This window comes from Equus przewalskii, chromosome 6, assembly GCF_037783145.1.
Source record: "Equus przewalskii isolate Varuska chromosome 6, EquPr2, whole genome shotgun sequence".
NCBI lineage: Eukaryota > Metazoa > Chordata > Mammalia > Perissodactyla > Equidae > Equus > Equus przewalskii.
In genome coordinates this window covers 75,684,269-75,704,022 of record NC_091836.1, presented here as the reverse complement: position 1 = coordinate 75,704,022, position 19,754 = coordinate 75,684,269, and the positions used below count along the sequence as shown (strand labels likewise).

At 47.9% G+C, this 19,754-nt stretch overlaps 3 protein-coding genes and 1 long non-coding RNA gene across 7 annotated transcripts in view; 1 reads left to right on the top strand and 3 right to left on the bottom strand.

The window, feature by feature from the left end:
• DNHD1 (dynein heavy chain domain 1) overlaps positions 1-1,786 on the bottom strand; it is a 66,857-nt gene extending 65,071 nt beyond the window's left edge. Inside the window, exons 1-3 of one of the 2 annotated variants that reach the window (XM_070626119.1) lie at positions 1,724-1,786; positions 1,245-1,317; positions 152-989 (exon numbers count right to left, since the gene is read on the bottom strand). In XM_070626119.1, coding sequence (XP_070482220.1) covers positions 152-989; positions 1,245-1,308 — 902 coding nt within the window. In that variant the 5' untranslated portion in view covers positions 1,309-1,317; positions 1,724-1,786. The remainder of the gene's footprint in view (positions 1-151; positions 990-1,244; positions 1,318-1,723) is intronic. The other variant, XM_070626120.1, reaches the window with a different exon arrangement.
• A 1,860-nt stretch (positions 1,787-3,646) lies between these two features.
• On the bottom strand, positions 3,647-5,214 carry LOC139084195 (uncharacterized). Its single transcript, XR_011541587.1, has 2 exons — positions 5,076-5,214; positions 3,647-4,965 (listed from the first exon to the last, which is right to left on the bottom strand). It is a non-coding gene; the product is annotated as an uncharacterized lncRNA (long non-coding RNA).
• Positions 5,215-11,330: 6,116 nt separating this feature from the next.
• On the bottom strand, positions 11,331-14,138 carry TIMM10B (translocase of inner mitochondrial membrane 10B). Its single transcript, XM_008524133.2, has 3 exons — positions 14,003-14,138; positions 13,708-13,803; positions 11,331-13,518 (listed from the first exon to the last, which is right to left on the bottom strand). Exons 1-3 carry the CDS (start codon positions 14,045-14,047, stop codon positions 13,342-13,344), a joined length of 318 nt encoding a protein of 105 aa, XP_008522355.1. The 5' UTR covers positions 14,048-14,138; the 3' UTR covers positions 11,331-13,341.
• A 15-nt stretch (positions 14,139-14,153) lies between these two features.
• Positions 14,154-19,109, top strand: ARFIP2 (ARF interacting protein 2). Of its 3 annotated transcripts, none has more exons than XM_070626134.1 (8): positions 14,154-14,345; positions 15,149-15,289; positions 15,552-15,648; positions 16,362-16,480; positions 16,658-16,879; positions 17,424-17,581; positions 17,731-17,905; positions 18,353-19,109. In XM_070626134.1, exons 2-8 carry the CDS (start codon positions 15,191-15,193, stop codon positions 18,506-18,508), a joined length of 1,026 nt encoding a protein of 341 aa, XP_070482235.1. In that variant the 5' UTR covers positions 14,154-14,345; positions 15,149-15,190; the 3' UTR covers positions 18,509-19,109. The 3 variants fall into 3 exon arrangements, with proteins under 3 accessions (XP_070482235.1, XP_070482236.1, XP_070482237.1); XM_070626135.1 differs by having other exon boundaries at positions 15,442-15,648; XM_070626136.1 differs by lacking the exon at positions 15,149-15,289.
• Positions 19,110-19,754: the final 645 nt, after the last annotated feature.

The following is a 19,754-nucleotide window of genomic DNA, read 5'->3' as shown; positions in this document are numbered from 1 at the left end:
AGGAGCAGCCTCCCACTAGCTTGGCTTGGGGTCAGGCAAATTCCTAAAATCAGTATGTAGCTGGCTCTAGACATCAAGTGACCCTAGAGGCACCATCAACTGGCTTCTTTCTCTCCTCTGCTCAAAGCCCCAGACTTGGTCCCTTACTTACTTAGTCTCTCTTCTTGCAACAGGCTCTTCTGCTGCATTGTCAGCGTCACTGCTTTCATACTGTACAGGGATGTCCGTCGCAAGTGCCAAGGGCAGGAGACTAAGACCATCCTGCCACTGGTTCTCTTCCAAGGCCACTTCAGCACCAACAATACCCAGGCTGTGCTGTAGCTCAGGCAGTGTCAATGGTCGCAGCCATGTGGCCAACTCCTCCTTTACTTGCTGCCCACCCCACCGAGCCTGAACAAAAGGGCAGGCTGGATGTGGGTGCCCACGATGGAACCTCTGCCTCTGGGGACAGCAGTCAACATGGGAGGCACTGTCTAACAAAGAGACGTCTTGGGGGAAAGCCTGGTCTACAGCATCTAGTAGGTCCAAATGGAGCTGGGATTGGACCCAAGGTGCCCAGCGGTACAGCTGTTCCAGGAAGGGCAGCAATTCAAGGTGACCGACCAACAGTGCACGATATGGAGGCAGCAGACCCAGCACTGCATGCAGGTAGTGCCAAGCTGCGGGGCTGCCATCCTGCAGGACAGCTGAGAACAGAGTTTTGAGCTCAGCTATCAGGGGCTCCAGCACTGTGGGCTGCCCTGACGGAGTCACTGCCCTCAGGGACTGCCTCTGTTTCCTCTGACAGGCCCATGGCTGCTCTTCTTTGTCTAGGACAAGGACGGAGTGCTGCCGAGATCCAAGGGCTTCAGATGATGCCTCTTCAGGAGACAAGCCTACCCTTGTCCCAGAGACCACGAGGAGCTGGGCATTCAACTGCTGTCGAATTGACCTTGCCCACTGCTCAGGCTCTGACTGCCAGTTCCAGGCTCCTGGCTGCTGGGCCTCACCTGGTTGGCCCAGCCCAGGAGAGAGGCAAGAAAGGGGGCCTTAGGTTCTGGACAGGGGATGGCCAGGGTCTAAGGAATTAGGGGAAATGGATGTAGCTGCAGAGCAGAGCCAGACCAATAGAGGGCCCTTCTTGAGACCCTTACCCCTCCCTTCAGCTTCCCCAAAGACTCTGGTAAGCAGCAGGCCTAGGGCAGAGGTGGGGGCCCTCCCTGTACAAGAGTTCCGGCTGACCGCCCAGGACCCTGTTCCCTCACCTGGCCTAAGGGATACCGGAGGCAAGGGAAGGGAAGACAGAGAGAGCTGCTGATGAGGTTTCATCGGGAGTGCCTGTTGGAGAAACAGACGAACTCAGACTTGGGTCCCAGGCACAGGCTCACTCTACTCACAGCCACGCACACGCAGAGAGACTGGCACACACACGTGTGATCACTCTAGAAGCAAAGTGACACACACAGCAAAAGAGCTCACTCGGAGAACCTCAGTAACAGCAAGGAACCGTCGCTGGGAGTGTAGCCTGGCGACCGCCTGAAGGGGAGGAAGAGGTCACTTAGAGGCAGCAAAGCCCCTATCCCACCCGCCCAGCCCACGGGCTGAAAGCAGAGGAGCTGGCACAGAGAACTACTTGGGGGGCGGGGAGGCAGAGAGCGAGCAGAGCGGAAAAAGAAGCAGAAGACCAGGGCTAGGAGGAAGATGGGTAAGAGGCGGGCTTCGTGGGAGTGTGGGTGCAGGGGACCTTCCTGGGGACAGTGGCGAGAGTGGTCCCAGGGTCGAAGAGAAGTGAATCCGAGCCGTGGACTCACCCGCAGCTCCAACCTCTCCCAGCTGTTAGAACGGTTACGGGATCCGAGATCCTGCGAGGCCCGAGCCTCCGCCCAGAGCACCCGAGAAGCCAGTAAGGGAGGGGCGGGGGTCGAATATCGGTGGGCGGGTGGGTCAAGGGGGCGGGGCGAGCGCAGGGAGGGTAGCGGCTCAAGCCAATCCTGCAGGCTGCTTGCATGCCCTGGGATTATGGGGGCCGCCTGGCTGGGTCTGGGGGAAAGTGACACGGTTGATTTCCTGAGGGCGTCGTGGGCAGGTGTAATCCACGTGCCTATTTATCCATTCACTGAGCGTCTAAGCTAGCACCAGGCACCAATGCTATGTCTTTGGGAACCCCCTACACACACACAAATCCACCTACCCCATCTCACTACCCCCTAAAAAAACCCTGAATAAGGTAAAATCCCTGATCACAGGGAGCTCAAAATGGGAGGTGGGGAGCTGAATGACTTAAAAGAAATTCAGCATGATGGAGTCGCACCTCTGCTATGAAATCCAGATTTGTGTATCCATCTGCCTACTTAATGTCTCCACTTGGATATCTGGTAAGTATCCCAAACTGGGAAACTTAAAATGTCCAAAGCTAGACTCCCAACTGCCTCCCTCAAAAAGAAACCTGCTCCTTTTACTGTCTTCCCCTTCTTGGTAAATGGCAAGTCCATTTTTCCAGTTGCTTAGGTCAAAACCTTGGAGTCACTTTTGACTTCCCACCCTCCTCCCACCCCTACATCCCATGTCTAATCCTTCAGCAAATTGTTGGCTATAGCTTCAAAATATATCCAGAATCCAACTACTTATCACTCCCTAAGAGCTAAACCTTGGTCTAAGCCACTATGATCTCTCACCTGGATTATCCCATAGCCTTGTAACTGGTCTCCCTGCGGCCACCCTTGCCCCTACAATCTCCTCTTTTCAGAGCAGTCAGTGACCCTTTTCAAATACAGGCAGATCCTGTCACTCCTGTGCACAACACTCACTAATGCTTTATCATCTCATTCCCTCAGGTGAAAGCCAAAGTCCCATATGGCCTACAAGTTGCTATCTGATCAGTTGCCAGCTACCTCTGTGACCTTCTCTCCTATTCTCTCTCCCTATTCACTCTGCTCCTGCTGTACCTGGTCACACCAAGCATATTCCCACCTCAGAGCCTACGGACAGCTCTGCTTGTGTTTCAGTTAGGAGACAGACAAGTTTTCTGGGGCTGTGTAACAAATTACCGCAAACTAAGCATCTTAAAAACAACGCTCATTTAGTATCTCACAGTTCTGTAGATTGATGTCCAGCATGGCTTGGCTGGGTTCTGTGCTCAGGGTATCAAAGACCTGAAATCAAGGTGTTGGCTGGGTTGAGTTCTTGTCTGGAGGCTCTGGGGAAAAGTCCTCTTTTAAGCTCATTCTTGTCGTTGGCAGGATTCAGTTCCTTGGGGTTGTAGGACTGAGGTCACTGTTTCCTTCCTGGCCATCAGCTGGGGGCCAGTCTTAGGTCCAGAAGCAGGCTGCCTTCCTTGCATATTGCCTCTCCACCTTCAAGCCAGCAACAGTGCCTCAAACCCAAGATTCTCATACTTCAACTCTTTCTGATGTCCTCTTCTGCAAGCAGTCAGAGAAAATTCCCCGTTTTAAAAAGTTCATGTGGTTATGTCAGGCCCACCCAGATAATCTCCCTTTCTTAGTCAGATATGCCATATAATATAACCTAATCACAGAAGTAAAATCTATCATATTCAGTCCTAGCGATTGTGAAGGATGTGTATACAGGGAGCTGAAATCTTGGGGACCATCTTAAAATTCTGCCTACCACATATATGCTGTAATAACAAAAAGACCCTAAAATACAATGGTTTAAACATGATAGTTTATTTTTTTCTCTCATAGAACTGTCCAAGAATAAGTACTCCGGGGCTAATACGGCAGCCTTTTAGCTGTTCTGCCTTCTCCAAGGCAGTGGTCCTTGTCTCCAAAATCCAAGAGAGTTCACCCCTATGTCTGCTAGGCCCCATCCCGACTAGTGAGATGGGGAAAGAGGAGAAGGCATACCCTTACTTTTAAGGGCACAATCTGGCAATGTGCACATCTCATGATCACATGACACACCTAGCTGCAAGGAAAGCTGTAAAACCTAACCTTTATTTTCAGTGGCCATGTGCCCAGATAAAAGTCAGGGGTTCTAATAGTAAAGGAAGAAGGGGACAGTGGGTAACAGGGGACAACTAGAGGCTTCTACCACACCCTTCTTCCACAGATAGCCCCCAGGCTTACTCCCTCATCTCAAGTCTCTGCTCAAATAGCCCTTATTAGTGAGTTCTTCTCTGACCACCCAGTATAAAATAGCAACACTCTCCCTGCTTTCCTTACTCTTCTCACCCTGCATTATTTTTCTCCACAGCACTTACTACCATCTCATATACTTATTGAATTGCTTATTATCTGTTTCCCCTGACTAGAAACATCAGCTCCATGGTGGCAGAGATTCTGACGGCTCTCTGCTGTATGCCCAGCCCCCAGTGTTAGGCACCAAGAGTAGAAATCAGAAAATATTTGTGGAACAAATGCATAAATGTATGGCAACCTTCATTAGTGAGAAAGAGGATAGACTCTGGGGTCACACTGCCTGGACTGAAAACCTGACTCCACCACTTACTAGTCGTGGGGTATTTTACCTCAGTTTTATTTCTTTGTAAAATGAAGATAATAGTAGTATCTACTTTTTATAGAGTTGTTGTGAGGATTAAATGAGTTAATGCTTAGAACAGAGCCTGGTAATATAAGCAGGTGATATAATTGATACGTGTGAACTGTGTGTTTTTGTTGTTCATGGCACTCACCCAAGTGCTAGTGACATAATGGTGAACAAGACACAATGGGGATCACTGAGGGAACAAACAAGAGCATGGGCAACACTTTCTGGAAAGGGCAAAGGAGTGACAGGGTCACAGGAAGCCTTAAAGTTTAAGGCCTTAGAACAATAGCTTTCTAGATAGACTAGGACAGAAGGGAATCCTGTTCAGCAACCTCTTCTGAACCCTCAACATGCCTAAAAACCTCATTATGTTTCTTTTGTTGGTTCATTCTTCCATTCTGTGCAAAGACTACTTCAAACCTCTGCACTCTCTCATCTTCCATCTTCTGCTTCTTTACTCTCCAATGATAATTTCACCTATTTAAAAAAAAAATTAGATGCTATATCAATCAGAGTTCTCCAGAGAAACAAGACCAATAGGATACATGCATACATACAAAGAGATTTATTTTAAGGGATTGGCTCACACAATTGTGGGGGCTGGCGAGTCCAAAATCCACAGGGTAGGTCAGCATGCTGGAGACTCAGGCAGGAATTAATGTGCAGTCTTGAGGCGGAATTTCTTCTTCTCTGGGAAATCTCAGTTTTTGCTCTTAAGGCCTTCAACTGATTGGATGAAGCCCACCCACATTATTGAGGGTAATTTCTGTTACTTAAAATCAACTAACTGAAGACACATCTATAAAATACCTTCAGAGCAACACCTAGTTAGTGTTTGATTAAATAACTGGGAACTGTAACCTAGCTAAGTTGACACATAAAACTAACCATCACACATGCTATTTAAAAGGAACTTTCTCAATCTCCCAATGCTAAATCAAAGCTACTTAGATCTGCTCTCACTCATTCCTCCTTCCTTCCTGTTACCAATAAGAAGTGCTCCTCCTCTCTCTAAAGTCAAGCTCTAGACCTCTGCTCTGGAACTATTCTCTCTTGCCTTTATTCACCCAACAAGTATTTTCTGAGCATCAACTGAGTTGGGCACTATTTTAGGTGTCTGGTTACATCAGTGTACAAAATAATAATATTGACAAAATTCCTGACTTATGGAGTTTACATTCTAGTTGAGGACACAAATAATAAATAATGGGTAATATTAATAATATATATATTATGTATACAATAATATAAAAATATTAATTAATAATAAATAAATAATTTACCAATGGGTAAAGGGGCTCGAAATGTAAAAAAAATAAAAATAAAGAGAGCCTAGGCAGAATATAATTATGAGTCACAGGAGACTGGCCAACACATAAGGTTTAATTTAAAACTCTCAAGTTCCATAGAAATCTTACTCATCTTCATCTTCCCCCTCTCTAGTAGAATCACATTTAGAGAATTTATATCACTAGTTTGGGGAAAGAAAATAATATCTTGAATCTGAAGAAAGAGAATTACCTCTCAATGTAAAAGCCCTACATTGGATTCCATCCTAACTGAGTTCTTGTTTAGAGTAGATGATAAAACAAGCCTATTCCAAAATTCCACACTACTTACTGTTTATGTCTGATAATAGCCCAAAATAGGCTTACAACAACAACAACAACAAAATAGGCTACAGTAATCCACTGCAGGGGACAATGCCAATATACAATTTTGTACAATCATGGTAGTATATATAGAACAAATTTTATTAGAATTTTTATCTAGAACTTTTTTAAAAAAATGAGTAAACTATATAGTATGTGAGAAATGATAGTGCTATGGAAAAGCAGGATAAAGGGATCCAGGAATGTCTGAGGGAAGGATGGGTTGCAATTTTAAATAGTGTAATCAGAGTATGCCTTAACAAAAAGGTAACATCCAAGCAAAGACATGAAGAAAGGAGGGCAGCCCTTCCCCCTCTCTTTTGCCTGGTTAATTCTAATTCATCTTTCAGATCTCAGCTTCCAAACCACTTCCTCAGGGAAGCTCTCCTTCATCCCACACACAGGTAAGTTAGTACTACTATGTTCCCATCACAATGCACATTTCTTCTTTATAACATTCATCACAGTTGTGATTACTTGTTCTATATTGACCTTCACCATAGCTACATTAAGTTCCAAGAGAACACACATTGCGTCTCTCTCATTCACCTCTGAATCTGCAGGGCTTAACAGTGTTGGTAAAAGCAATCACTCAAGTATGTGTGAATATATGGATGAATGTGGGGCCTACCCAGAAAAGGGAAAATAGAGTCCAAAATTAGCATGATGAACTAATAAATAAGCACCACAAATAAACTGATCTCTTTACAACCAAGGATGAGAGAATCAGAAACTGAGGAAAGAGGGTTGAAGATGAGGCCAGAAAGGTCATCTGGGATCTGATCAGAGAAAGCCTCAGTTGTGATGCTTAGGAGTCTGAAGGTCAAGACAGGCATTATGTAGATGAGTACCATGGTTAAATTTATATTTTACAAGAATCACTCTTGGCTAGTATGGAAAACGGATTGGTAGGTGTCTCCCAATAGCCATTCTTCTCTTCTTCCTTAGTAACAGAACCCCTAATTTCTTTTCCCCCCCAGAGTTCCAGTGTTTGGTTGTATATCCTAATTGTAAGCTGTTCTACTTTTTCTATGTGAGCCACCTCCACAGTATGGCAACTGACAGACGGGTGGTGTGGTTCCGCAACCAGGAAGTGAACTCCAGGCTCCTAAAGCAGCGAGCACCACACTTTAACCACTGGGCCCTCAGAGCTGGCTGAGGAACCCCCAATTTTTAATGGGGTAAGTGACTGGTAAGAACAAAGATGACATTTCCCAGCCTTCTTTGTAACCACTTGACAAATTTCTGGTGTTCAACTTCCAGGATGTATCTCTAAAGGGAGGAGGGCATGCCCCTTCACTGCCCCGCCCCGCCCCATTCTGCCCCTTGGAATGTTTGTGTGATAAATAAAGTTCCATCTTGGGTGACAAGGATGAGGGTTATACCCTAGACACAAGCAGAAAGCTGGTAAGTAGCTTGGTTCTTAGATGACTGCAGTATCACCACACCAGTCTTGGACCAGATTTTACTTGAAAGAGAAAGTTTGTAAGTTACTGTTATTTTGAGTCTCTTACATGTACCTTAGCTAAATCCTAAGTAATCAAAAGGGGTCTAGACTCAGGGAAGAAGCTGTTAGGTGACTGCTGCTGTGATCTATATAAAAGCTGGATTGATGAAAACTTGATTAGGGTGGTGACAAAGGAGATGGAGAGAAAAGGGTTCAAGAGTTATTTAAGCAGAACTATAGTACTTAGAAACTGAGTGGAAACTAGAATGACAGAAAATGATTTGCTCCTGATGGAGGCTTTCAGGTGTTGACTGATCTGTGAATATTAAGAGCAGAAGATACCAACCAGTGAGATTTTGAATGAAAAACACCTCTAAACTATTGGCAAAAGGTCAAAGGTTAAGTGCAGATTCACTGCTATCTCTTCTGATAAAAAGCCCTTCTCTTGTTATGTAAACAGAAGACTGAGCTGGGAGGGGACTGAAAAATGTTCATTGAACAAATATTTATCAAGCAGACATTATCTGCCTGGCATGGTGATAAGGGTACAATGGTGAGCAATACAGCCATGGACTCTGACCTCATGAGGTATGTAATTACCAACTGTTAGAAGTGCTACATGTCAAAAACATGAGGAATTATGGGAGCTGGAGTCTGGGAAGAGTTATTTGAGAAAACAGTATTTGAACTAAGTACTCAAGAATGGGCAGACATTAACTAGGTAAAGTAAGGAGGAAAGCATTGCAAGCCAGGAAAACAGCAGGTGTAAAGGCCCTGAGGTGGAAGAGTGTGTACAGATTAGAGGAACTGAAAGGCCAGTGTGGCTAGAGCACAGAGAGGGAGAGTGAGGTGTGGTTCAATTCAATTCGGTTCAACAAACAGTATTGGCAGTCTAGTGTTTGACAGTCACTGATAAGATAAAGCTGAGTAGGCAGAGGCTGGATCATGCAGGGCCTTGTAGGTCCTGTGTAGAATGTGTTTTTATCTTAACAATGGGAAGCTATTGCAAGGTTTTAAGCATCAGTTTGTGTTTTCTGGCTGATGAATGGAGAGCAGACTGGAGGGGTGCAAAAATGGATATGGGGAGAAGCAGCAGTTGCAATAATCCTGGTGGGAGACTGTGAAGATGCAGGAGCAAACAGAATCAAGGGATATTTAGAAATGTAGATGGATAGGATTTGGCAACTGAGTGAGAGGATGCATGAGGTTTCTAGCTGCTGCAAGTGGATGAGTATTAGGCATAGGAGGAAAGTCTGAGGAAACATGTTGAGTTTGGGATGTTTTTGAGATGGCTACGTAGAGATATCAATCAAGTAGTCCAGAGGAGAGATCTGGGAGTCATCAGTGACTAAAGCTCAAAGTAGGGAATGAAACAATCCTAGAAAAATTAGTCTGAAAAAGAACAGGACCTAGAGAAACTTAGATTTAAAGGCTGGAGGTGGGGCAGGCCCAGGGGTGCAGCGGTTAAGTGCCCAAGTTCCGCTTTGGCAGCCTGGGGTTTGCCAGTTCAGATCCCGGGTGCGGACGTGGCACTGCTTGGCACACCATGCTGTGGTAGGCATCCCACATATAAAGTAGAGGAATGGCACGGATGTTAGCTCAGGGCCAGTCTTCCTCAGCAAAAAGAGGAGGATTGGCAGCAGTTAGCTCAGGGCTAATCTTCATAAATAAATAAATAAATAAATAAAAATAAAATAAAGGCTGGAGGCGAGTGAGCCTGCAAAGGAGGCTAAGAAGCTGCAGCCAAAGAAGTAGTGGTAAAACCATGAGAGTGGAATCTCAGACGCCAGCGAAGACTGTCAATGATGAGGAACTAGTCAATAGCACCAGATGCTACTGAGAAGTGAAGTAAGCTGAGGACTGGGAAATAACCACTGGATTCAGGGATGTGAAGGTCACTTGGTAAACCAGGGTGACCTTAGTAAGAACTATTTCAACACAATAAAGGTTGTAGAAGTCAAAACAGACTGGGTGGAGGAAGAAGAATGGAGAGGGCCAAAGTACCATTCTGAATTTAGCTATAAAGTGAAAAAAAATAGGATGATAGCTGGAGGGGAAATGACACGTAGAGTGGTTTGTTTGCTGTAACAGGTGAGTCCTTAGCGTGTTAAACACTGATGAGAACTTAGTAAAGTGGGAAAAAGTCAGAGATTCCCAAAGAAGGGCAGACCAGGATTCAGAGTACAAGAATAGGCATTAGCCTTAAGAGGGATGCTTGCCTTGTTTAGATAGGAGAGAATGATGCAGATGTAGGTGGGTGACCAAGTTTGGTTGCAAGATTTTGCAGGATTTCTCAAATGATAGCTTCTACCTTTGCTTATGAAGTAAGAAATAAGGTTACCTATACAAAGTGAAGAGAATGGTGGGGGGTAATGAGAGGCTTATGAATAGTGGTTTGATGGGCTGGCCCAGTGTAGTGGTTAAGTTCGTGTGCTCTGCTTCGGCGGCTGGGGGTTCACTGGTTCGGATCCTGGGCGTGGATCTACACACTGCTCATCAAGCCATGCGGTGGCAGCATCCCACATAGAAACTAGAGGAAGACCGGCACAGATGTCAACTCAGGGCCAATCTTCCTCACACACACACACAAAGAATATTGGTTTGAAATAGCCATTGCAGGGAAAAGAGATGACTAGAAAAAGATGGTGGGATTATAGAGGCTGAGATTCCATTTGAAGTTAGTAACCATGGATTCATATTGATATAAATCTGCTCTACAGTGATTTCCTGGGCAGCTTTTAGCTGTCCAAATGCAGGCACAAATGTTTCATTTTATCTAAGAATCCAACAAAAAGATAAGAGGAAAGGAAATTTAGCCTATTCTAAGAGAATCACAAGAATTTCAGCTGGATAGGAATCTGAAGGCAGGAAGCTGTTAATGGAGAGAGAGAAGGCAGAAGTGACGGCCTGAATGCTCCAGTGAAATCAAAGAACAGTACGAGAGGAAGAGTTCAATAAACAAAGTGAAAGGAATAAGGTGAGTGAATAAAATTCACATAACAGTGTTCTAAAGATGGAGCAGTTTGGGGTGATGATAATGGCCAAGATATAACTAAGGGAGTGGCTGGTTAAGACAGGCTGGAAATCATTGGAGATTGGGTCAAGGAACTAAGAGACCAAAATACTGAATGGACTGTCCATATAAACCTTAAAGTATCAAAGGTGGATAGGAAGACCAAGGGCTAGCTATTTAGAGGAAAGTAAGGGAGTGGTAGTAACTAAGGACAAGTAGTAAGAGACGGTGGTATAGCTGAACAGCCTGAAAGGAATCCAGTTTGCAAAGGAGGGGGCAGTTAAGTTCTGAAGTCACAATGGTGAGAACACCAACCCTGTCTCCAATATGAATATTTGCGATAAAGCTTTGTCAACGTTTATTCTTGTGTTGTGCTTGAGACATCAACATTGCTCTCAGTACGCCAATGGCTATGCTTTACTGTAAAACTTAAGAGAGAGACTCCAGCAACTATGGAAGATGGATGGTATGAATAAGATACTTCTAAGTATCGAACATATTTATAAACAGAGAGGAATGAACTAGGACAGAGGAGACTGAAAATTTAAGGGACTAATTGATGGATCAGATTGAGGGACACCTGTTTTTCCATCCCTAAGGACTGGATGGGTGCAGATGAGCAAGCAAATATAAACTCTGGAAGTTCAAAGAACAGAGGCTTCAGAGTCAGCTAGATCTATGTTCCTAACCCTTCTCTAGCTATTACTAATTATGTGACAGGGAAACAGAGAAAATTCACAATGGAAGTTTATTGCAAGGATACACACAAATAATGTGGAAGAACCCTCCCACCAGCAGCACAACATCCCAGGGTCTCACTCCCATCTCTGGGAAGTGGGAAGTGGGAAGTTCACAAGAAGTTTTACTTGCATTTATACTTTCCAAGGACAGAATTTTATTGCGTAGACAAGAAGACACTCAATAGGGAAGTTCCTGGTCCACAACTTTTATGTTCCTAACAAACTTTTCTCTTCAAGAGGTAGCAGCTAAAGAGGCAAAACGCTGACTGGAGCCACTTTTCTCAATGGGTAACTGTGTTGAAGATGAGCTTCTGATACATTCTGGATTCTTGCTTCCTTATCTGTTAAGTGGGGATAATACTCTTACTTGTAGTTTTAATAGAAAGATGAACTAAGATAAAGCATGACATATACCAACATCAGAACCTAAAAAAGTGGGTGTTCAACAGGTATTATTTTGAGAGGCAGCCTGGTACAGTAAAAAGAAGATGGATTTTAAAGTCAGATCTGCATTTTAATACAGGGTCTGCTACTAGAGAATTTCAACTTTCTGATCTGTACAAGGGAGAGAAGACCTGCTTTGCAGGTGGTTGTACGGAGTTTTTTGTTATTCTGGGAACTAATGTCTAAGAGCCTTCACTTCCTCTGTAAAAAATGAAACCTGGTCACCTGATGGGGGCTAGTTGAGGGTGAAGTGGAAGATTAAGGAGATCAGTGAAGGTGTAAAATAACTGCCAGGGGATTAGGAGGGAGTGGACCAGGAACCCATACAGGTTTGCTTGTTGGTAGCGAGGGCTTGGTTGAAGTTGGGGACCTTGAATATTTAGAGGCATTCATTAGACAGCTGTGTTTTTCTCTAACAGTTTGAATGGAGAAGTAGAAAAAATAACAGCTGAAATGACACAAAGAGGACACAAGGGGGGCAAGAAAATGCGGTGATGGAGTGCCATTCAGACTGCTGAATACAGAAGTTAATTCCACAAGGGGACCAATAATGAGGAAAGAAAGAGAAGCTGGAATCAGACACCACAGAATTGGTACAGTGGGAACAATGTGGGGTAGAGGGTAGGAGAGCTGGAATTAGGAGATTACAGACAAGCAGTGAGACATTGAAGTAACATTAAAGAGGTCCTGAAGATTTCTCTTTACCCTTTTTTCCCCATAATCACCACCACTTCTCCCTTGGGTTTCTCTCCCTCAAGTCTGACTGTATTGCAGAATACAGCCCCCCAAGTTTTCCCCTTTCTGACTGCCCCTGAAGACAAGCACACAGACCTTTGTTTAAAGGTTTTACTGCTCATCCAGGGAAGACAGAAAATAGTAAGAAGGTAACAACTTGAAGAAATGGTTGAAGTTCTAGAACACCCCAGAATTCTTATAGGTTTCACCTCTCTTCTGGGGCTACTGACTTCCCAGAAGGTAGTGCCTGAGAGCCGTGTGGTTTCTTCACCTGTTGTCCTTAGATATTACCTCTTTCTCCTAAATCTGGCAGAATTCTTTCTTGTAAGACGTAGTCTATGAAAATGTAGTTATGAAGAAACGCATACCTGGCTCACAAGTGGGTCATTTAAGTCAGACAGATTTAAGTTAAGTATAACTAGACAAAGCTCCTGTTTCTCTGTCATCTGGCCAGAAACCAACTTGTTATTGCTATTATCAAGCTTAAAACTATACCCAGAGACCCTGCTTTAACCAGTTGCCTGGGAATGCTGAAGTTTTCCTTCTACACATAGAAGGCAATTTCCCAGCTGCCACGGCTCAAGCCAGCAGATATGCACTAAGTGACAGAACAAAGGATGGTCCCAAGAAAGTGGACAAAGCTTCTCTGCCCAGAATATAAACCAAACAGAGTAAAAGCGGGTTTATTGGCTCCAGGAAAAGGAGCAATGGTACCCAGCTCTCAAGCAACTCTCCCTATACAGGCTGCGCCCAGCCCAAGGTCTACTGGCTCCTTCAATTTGAGGGTCCATACAGCGCCTTCCTTCCTGGGGTTGGGGATGGCTAACTGCCTGATGGCGAGGTTCCGGGCTGTTCAGCAGCAACACCTGGCACAGCTGAGGCAGCCTCGTAGTCTGCGATGCGGCGCTGTACCAGGGCAGGCATAAGCTGCACGTAAGCGGCCATGAGGCGGTGGTTGGAATGGATCAGCTTCCCAGCACAGCTGTGCAGACATGCCTCCTGGAAGGAAGACAGGATGGAAGTAGAGGCCAAAGGTGTCCTGTCAGGTCCGTCTCCTTCCTTCCCATCGCCAGCCTAGGGGCGAAGTCGTGGAAAGGCCAGGGACAGAGGTAGGGGTAGTGAGGGGAGGAGGGAAGCAGTCTACGGTTAACTGAAGATCGAGGGTAACCTCTCTACTCAGGTCCCCACCTCCTCGGCATCCAGAGCTCGGTAGTGCAGGCTGGGCACGCAGCGCTGGAAGCAGAGTTCCGTCATCCGATTGTAGACCAACAGGAAGTCCCGTAACTGGGAGAAAAGGGGACCCAGAACTCAGCGATAAGAGGGCCAAAATCTCAATTCAAGGCCGTGCCTCCCCAGGTTTCCCAGCACCGCGCACCAGAGCCCGATGTCCCCAGCCCTCGGATCCGGCCATCTGGGGTTCCCGCCATGCGGATGGGGATGCCAGCTGAATATATAGCCCCTCAGCGATTTAGATCCCACTCACGTTTCTCAGCTGCTGCTGCTGTTGCTGCTGCTGCTGCGCCTCCATCACCCGACTGGCACACGGCTACGTCACTTCCGTTACAGCTTCTCGGTAACGCCCCGGAAGTAACTTCTCCGTAGCTCCCCGAGGACTGAGGGGTTGGCTCAAGGATCGCCCCGCCTCCGGCTGCCAACGTCACCTCCGCCCTTATAATCTGCGACGTGGCCGGCTTCTTCTGCCCGGGAGAGGACGTCACTTCCGCCGAGTCCCTGACCTGCTGCTAGGATCGCGACGGGAACTGGAACCCGAGGTCCCCGCGCCGCCCGGGCCTGGCGCCCTGAGGGGGAGAGCGGCCCGGCCCGAGGTGAGAGGGATGTACTTGCGCGAGGGGAAGTTGAAAGCACAAACCTGTCCTGAGGGCAAGGTGCCTCTGAGCCCTGAGGAAGGATGAGGGCACACCTGATGCCCAGGTATAAGGGAGGGGGTGGGGAGAGCGGGAATTCACACACCTGGGGAGACATAACTGACTTTGAAAGGGATCACCTATGTCCTGGGAAAAAGAGGCTTTTCCCAGAGGCCAAGAACAGACACCAACTGATTCAACTAAGGCGTGGGGGGAGGGCCGGAGGAAGAGGAGGTGCATGGGATGGAGGAGGGGGAGACCACCTGAAGGAAAGGGGAACACATACTAAAGGAGTGTGAAAGGCCAGGCAGTGGAGAACATACCTGAATGGGGGGTAGGCACCTGAGCTCTGGAAAGGGGTTCATCTCCTGATGGGGGAAACACCTGCATGGGGATAAGCTCCAAGAGAGCACAGACTTTGTCTCTCTTGTTCACTGCTGTGTTTCCATTGCCTCGAATAGTGCATGACACATAGTAGGCACCCATTAAATGTCTGTTGGATGATCAAATGCATGGATGATCACCAGAGTCCTGGTGGGTTGGGGGATCGTGAAAAGACACCTGAGGCCTGGGTGTGCATGTGTAAAAATGCACCTTGGAAGGGAGAAATACATATGCATATATGCCTGAGGAAAGGAGTGGTGGCTGAACCCCAGGACACTCAAGCCCGGGGGCAACCTCTAAAAGCTCTGAAATGGCAGGGGAGACCTTCCTCTTCTGGATTACTGGCCAGTTTCCAGGACTGTCTGTGTTGGGCTTTGCAGGGCGTTGGGGTGGAGACTTTGACTCCAGTCCCTTCCCTAGCCATGACGGACGGGATCCTAGGGAAGGCAGCCACGATGGAGATCCCCATCCACGGGAACGGTGAAGCTGGGCAGCTTCCTGAGGATGATGGGCTGGAGCAGGTGCTTCTGTTTGCTTCTTTGCTGTAATATTTCAATTTAGGAATCCCAACTCATAAACCCTGTGTTCTGACCCCCTATTCCAGTAGCCTTCCCCTAACTTATCTAACTGCCTTCAATCTTTTTTTACAAATCTTCGTTCTGATTCTGTGCAGACTTCCCTTGTGTGCTCTCTCTATGATGCTTCAATCCAAGCTTGTTCTCACCCCCAAAATGCTTCAGCTGCCCCTATGTTCCTGAAGCCTCCCTCTTCTCTGGCCTATAGGACCTCCAGCAAGTGATGGTGTCAGGACCCAACCTCAATGAAACCAGCATTGTGTCTGGTGGCTATGGGGGCTCTGGTGATGGACTCATCCCCACAGGTATGAATGATCAGAACAGGACAGAACAGAGTGGAGAGGGGGAGAGGAATGGTTCTGGGGATCATAGGATATATCTAAGAAAGCTTGAATTATGTCCAGACATCTTGGGAACCTCTGCTAGTATGAACCCTCTGGAGTCTCCTCAGCCCAAGGCTGGTTCCCAGGGTTGTTCAGCTATTCCCACTTGCCATTTAGCTCTTGAGATGTGCCCATTTGTCTTTTCTCTGCTGCCACCACCTGAGTCAAGTTAAGAACTCTGTTTCACAGGAGTTCCCCCTGCTCTGGAGCTTGAGGCTGATTTGGAACTTTGTGAGGCCTCTCTGAGTTTTACTTTGGACTCTAAAGTTTAGGGGAACAAACAGCCCTGAATCTCACACTGACTGGGATTCCACATGGGGATGTCAACTGGGCTTCCTGTTATCAGGACCCCCATCCTTGACCTGCCACCCTATACTCAGCATATTTTCTTCTGTTTCCTCTGCTCCTGTACAACTCCCATTCCTCTCCCCATCCAACCCCCACCACTACCTCAGTAGGAGGCCAGATGTATATTGGGATTTGAGTCTTGGGGCCCAAAGTATGAGGTCCTTCTAGTGAGTAGGAGAATCTAATTGTCTCTAGCTTCCACTCTTTCAAAGAAGTTATTTTCATGTGCTGGGAGGGAAGTATGGGTGGAGCCACAGAGGTGTCTCGTTGTACCCTTGGTCCTTTAGGGTCTGGCCGCCATCCTTCTCACAGTGCCACTCCTGCTGGCCCTGGAGATGAGGTGGCTCGGGGCATCGCTGGAGAGAAGTTTGACATTGTCAAGAAATGGGGCATCAACACATATAAGGTGGGATTCAAGCACCTCTCCCTTCCCCAAAAAGTCCCCCTGGGTACCTTTTCCCACCTTCCAGATCCTAATATCCCATCTATGGCTGAGACTAGGAGCCTGGGGATGCTGGGGTAGATACTTGTTCGAGGATCAGGGTGCTAGGGTCTCTGACCTATTCCCCCACTTCCCAATCAGTGCACAAAGCAGCTGTTATCAGAGCGATTTGGCCGAGGCTCCCGGACTGTGGACCTGGAGCTAGAGCTGCAGATTGAGTTGCTACGTGAGACGAAGCGCAAGTATGAAAGTGTCCTGCAGCTGGGCCGGGCACTGACAGCCCACCTCTACAGCCTGCTGCAGACCCAGCATGCACTAGGTGACGCCTTTGCTGACCTCAGCCAGAAGTCCCCAGAGCTTCAGGTGCCTCAGCCAGGCCAAAGAGGGTGGGGGGACTGGGCCCGGGCCCTCCCAGGCAGTCACCCCTCAGCCTCCCTCCCTCCCTCCCTCCTGCAGCCCAGAGGGAGAACCCCTCCAGGGTGGGCCCAGCCCTACCCCCAGCAGCACTCACCTGTGGAGGCAGCCTAAGGGTTTGTACAGAGGTCCAGAAGTTGGAGGGGGTGTGGGAGGCGTCACTCTAGGTGCTTTACAAGTAACCCTTCTCTGCATTGCTGAGAATCCCTTCAGTGCTCAGCCTAATTGGAGCCCCTCCCTTGCCTGCTGCACTAGCTTTCCCTGTTATAGTCCCGTGAACTTATCTGAGAACCCCAACCCCACATTCCTACCCCAGGCATCTTCAGGGTAGCCCCACTAACTTTCTGGCTAAGAGCCTTGCTGGAGGCAGTCCTTAGTTGTTCCAGTTTCAATGGCTGTTTCCTCCCTGGGGAGGAGGGGAATGAAGGGCCCTACAGCTCCAGTCAGGTAGAGACTGTTACTCAAGGCCTATACTCCTCCCTTCTGCCCTCAGGAGGAATTTGGGTACAATGCAGAGACACAGAAGCTGCTGTGCAAGAATGGAGAGACACTGCTAGGGGCTGTGAACTTCTTCGTCTCTAGCATCAACACTTTGGTCACCAAGACCATGGAAGACACACTCATGACTGTCAAACAGTATGAGGCTGCCAGGTGTGGGCACTGGCAGGGCCTAGGGTTTTGGGAGTTGGCTGGCGTGGGTGGAAGTTTGAGCTTTAGGGGGCATGAGAATTGAGGAAGGAAGGAAGAAAATGTATGGAAGACAAAGGGGTGGAGACCAGCCTATATCACCCCCTCCACAGGCTGGAATATGATGCCTACCGAACAGACTTAGAGGAGCTGAGCCTAGGCCCTCGGGATGCAGGGACCCGTGGTCGACTCGAGAGTGCCCAGGCCACTTTCCAGGCCCATCGGGACAAATATGAGAAGCTCCGGGGAGATGTGGCCATCAAGCTCAAGTTCCTGGAAGAAAACAAGGTGCCAACCCCACCCTTTGACCCTAGCTCACCTTCCTGTCTGTAACACTGATCTTCTCCCCAGACCCTCCCCATCATTGGATGGGAAAGTGCAGCCTGGCTAAGGAGTGGGATCTTCCCCTAGGCCCCTCAGCCCCGGGGCCTTTCTGATCACCCTTCCTCTGATCCCTGGCCCTTTTCTGTTGGAGGATTTAACTGCTGATCCCAGGAATATAACTGGGAAAGATCACCCTCTGAGTTGGGGTAACAGAACCCCAGGCTGAGCACATCAAGTCAGGTTTCTCCCATCAGATTGATCCTTATCTTTTGACTCCCTTGGTGGAGTTCAGCCCCCACCCCAAAAGCACTGTCAGAGCAGAGTCCCTGTGCCCCTAGTCTGGGGTCAGGCTCATAGCCCCTGAAGAAGGGCATCTGAGTCCAGTCTCAGCTGACTCTGCTGGACCCCCAGATCAAGGTGATGCACAAGCAACTGCTGCTGTTCCACAATGCTGTGTCAGCCTACTTTGCTGGGAACCAGAAACAACTGGAGCAGACCCTGCAGCAGTTCAACATCAAGCTGCGGCCTCCTGGAGCTGAGAAGCCCTCCTGGCTAGAGGAGCAGTGAGCTGCTCCCAGCCCAACCTGGCTATCAAGAAGGACATTGGGAGGGGCAGTCCTAGGGTGGGGGAGATTGGACATGGGACATCCCTCTGGCTTGGGTTCCCTTTCTCTGGCTGGGGCCTGATACCAGTTTTGCTCCCACTGCTGTGGGTAGGGAGGGGGGCCTGCAGGCCCAGCAGCTGCTGCCCTGTCCTTTATCTTCCTGGCCACTGGGCTTCATTCCCAGATCTTTTCCTTCCACTCCACAGCCAAAGGCTATGACAAAATCACTCCCTGGCCAATGGCATCACTCCTTAGGCCTATCCCTAGCTCCTGGGGTGTGCCCTCTGACCAATGGCAGAGTCTCAAAAGGCCCTGTCAGCCAATGGCAGCTCTTCTTGGGCTCCCCTGGACCAATGATGTTGCCTCCAATACCCTTTGTCCCTCCTCTATGCGTGCCCATTGCAGAGAAGGGGACAGGGACCAAAGGGGTGGGGATAATGGGGAGTCCCATTTCTGGCCCTGCATCTGAATGGGCCTCCCCTCACCTACCCACCCGGTTTAGTTGTGCTTAGGGCCCTAGAAGATTGGGCCCTAGCACTAGGAATAAACCTTTCATAAAAGCAGGCCCAGTGAGGTCAATTTGTTGGGGACTCCAGGAGGGTGGGCTGTGTGGAGAAATGCTCAGTCTAATCATGCACCAAAATCCTATCAAGCCAGAATTGCTGAGGCCAGAAGCTGAAGTCTGGTTTCAGGAACAGTCTGAGGGTTCATTCTTCCCCCAGCCCAGTTGGAGCCAAAGGTTTATTTGCCCTTTAGGCCAACACCAAGATAGCTATGGATCTTAAAAGCACAGGGCCCAGAGGGGGTTGGGCCCGCTGACCTTCATCATCCATTCATTCATACAGCAAATATTTACCGAGTGCTTTTATTTACCAGGAACTGCGCTAGACCCTGGGGAAACGTCAGTGGATAAAACACAGTCCCTGCCCACAGTGCTTACAGCCTAGTCAGGGATAGAGACAAGTAACCAGGCAACTACAATAAAATGACAAGTACTAGGCTCCAGAAGTGCAGGGAGCTGTGGGAGCCCAGAGGAGGGCATCTAGCCTAGATTGAGGAGGAGATGTGGATGTCAGCCTGAAAGCTAAGACCTGAGGATGAGTAGAGGACAGCTAGGGAAAGAGTAGGGGCAAGAATATCCTAGGCAGAGAGGCCAACATAGGTGCAGGCCCTGAGAGGAATCAGGAGAAATTCCATTTGACTGGAAT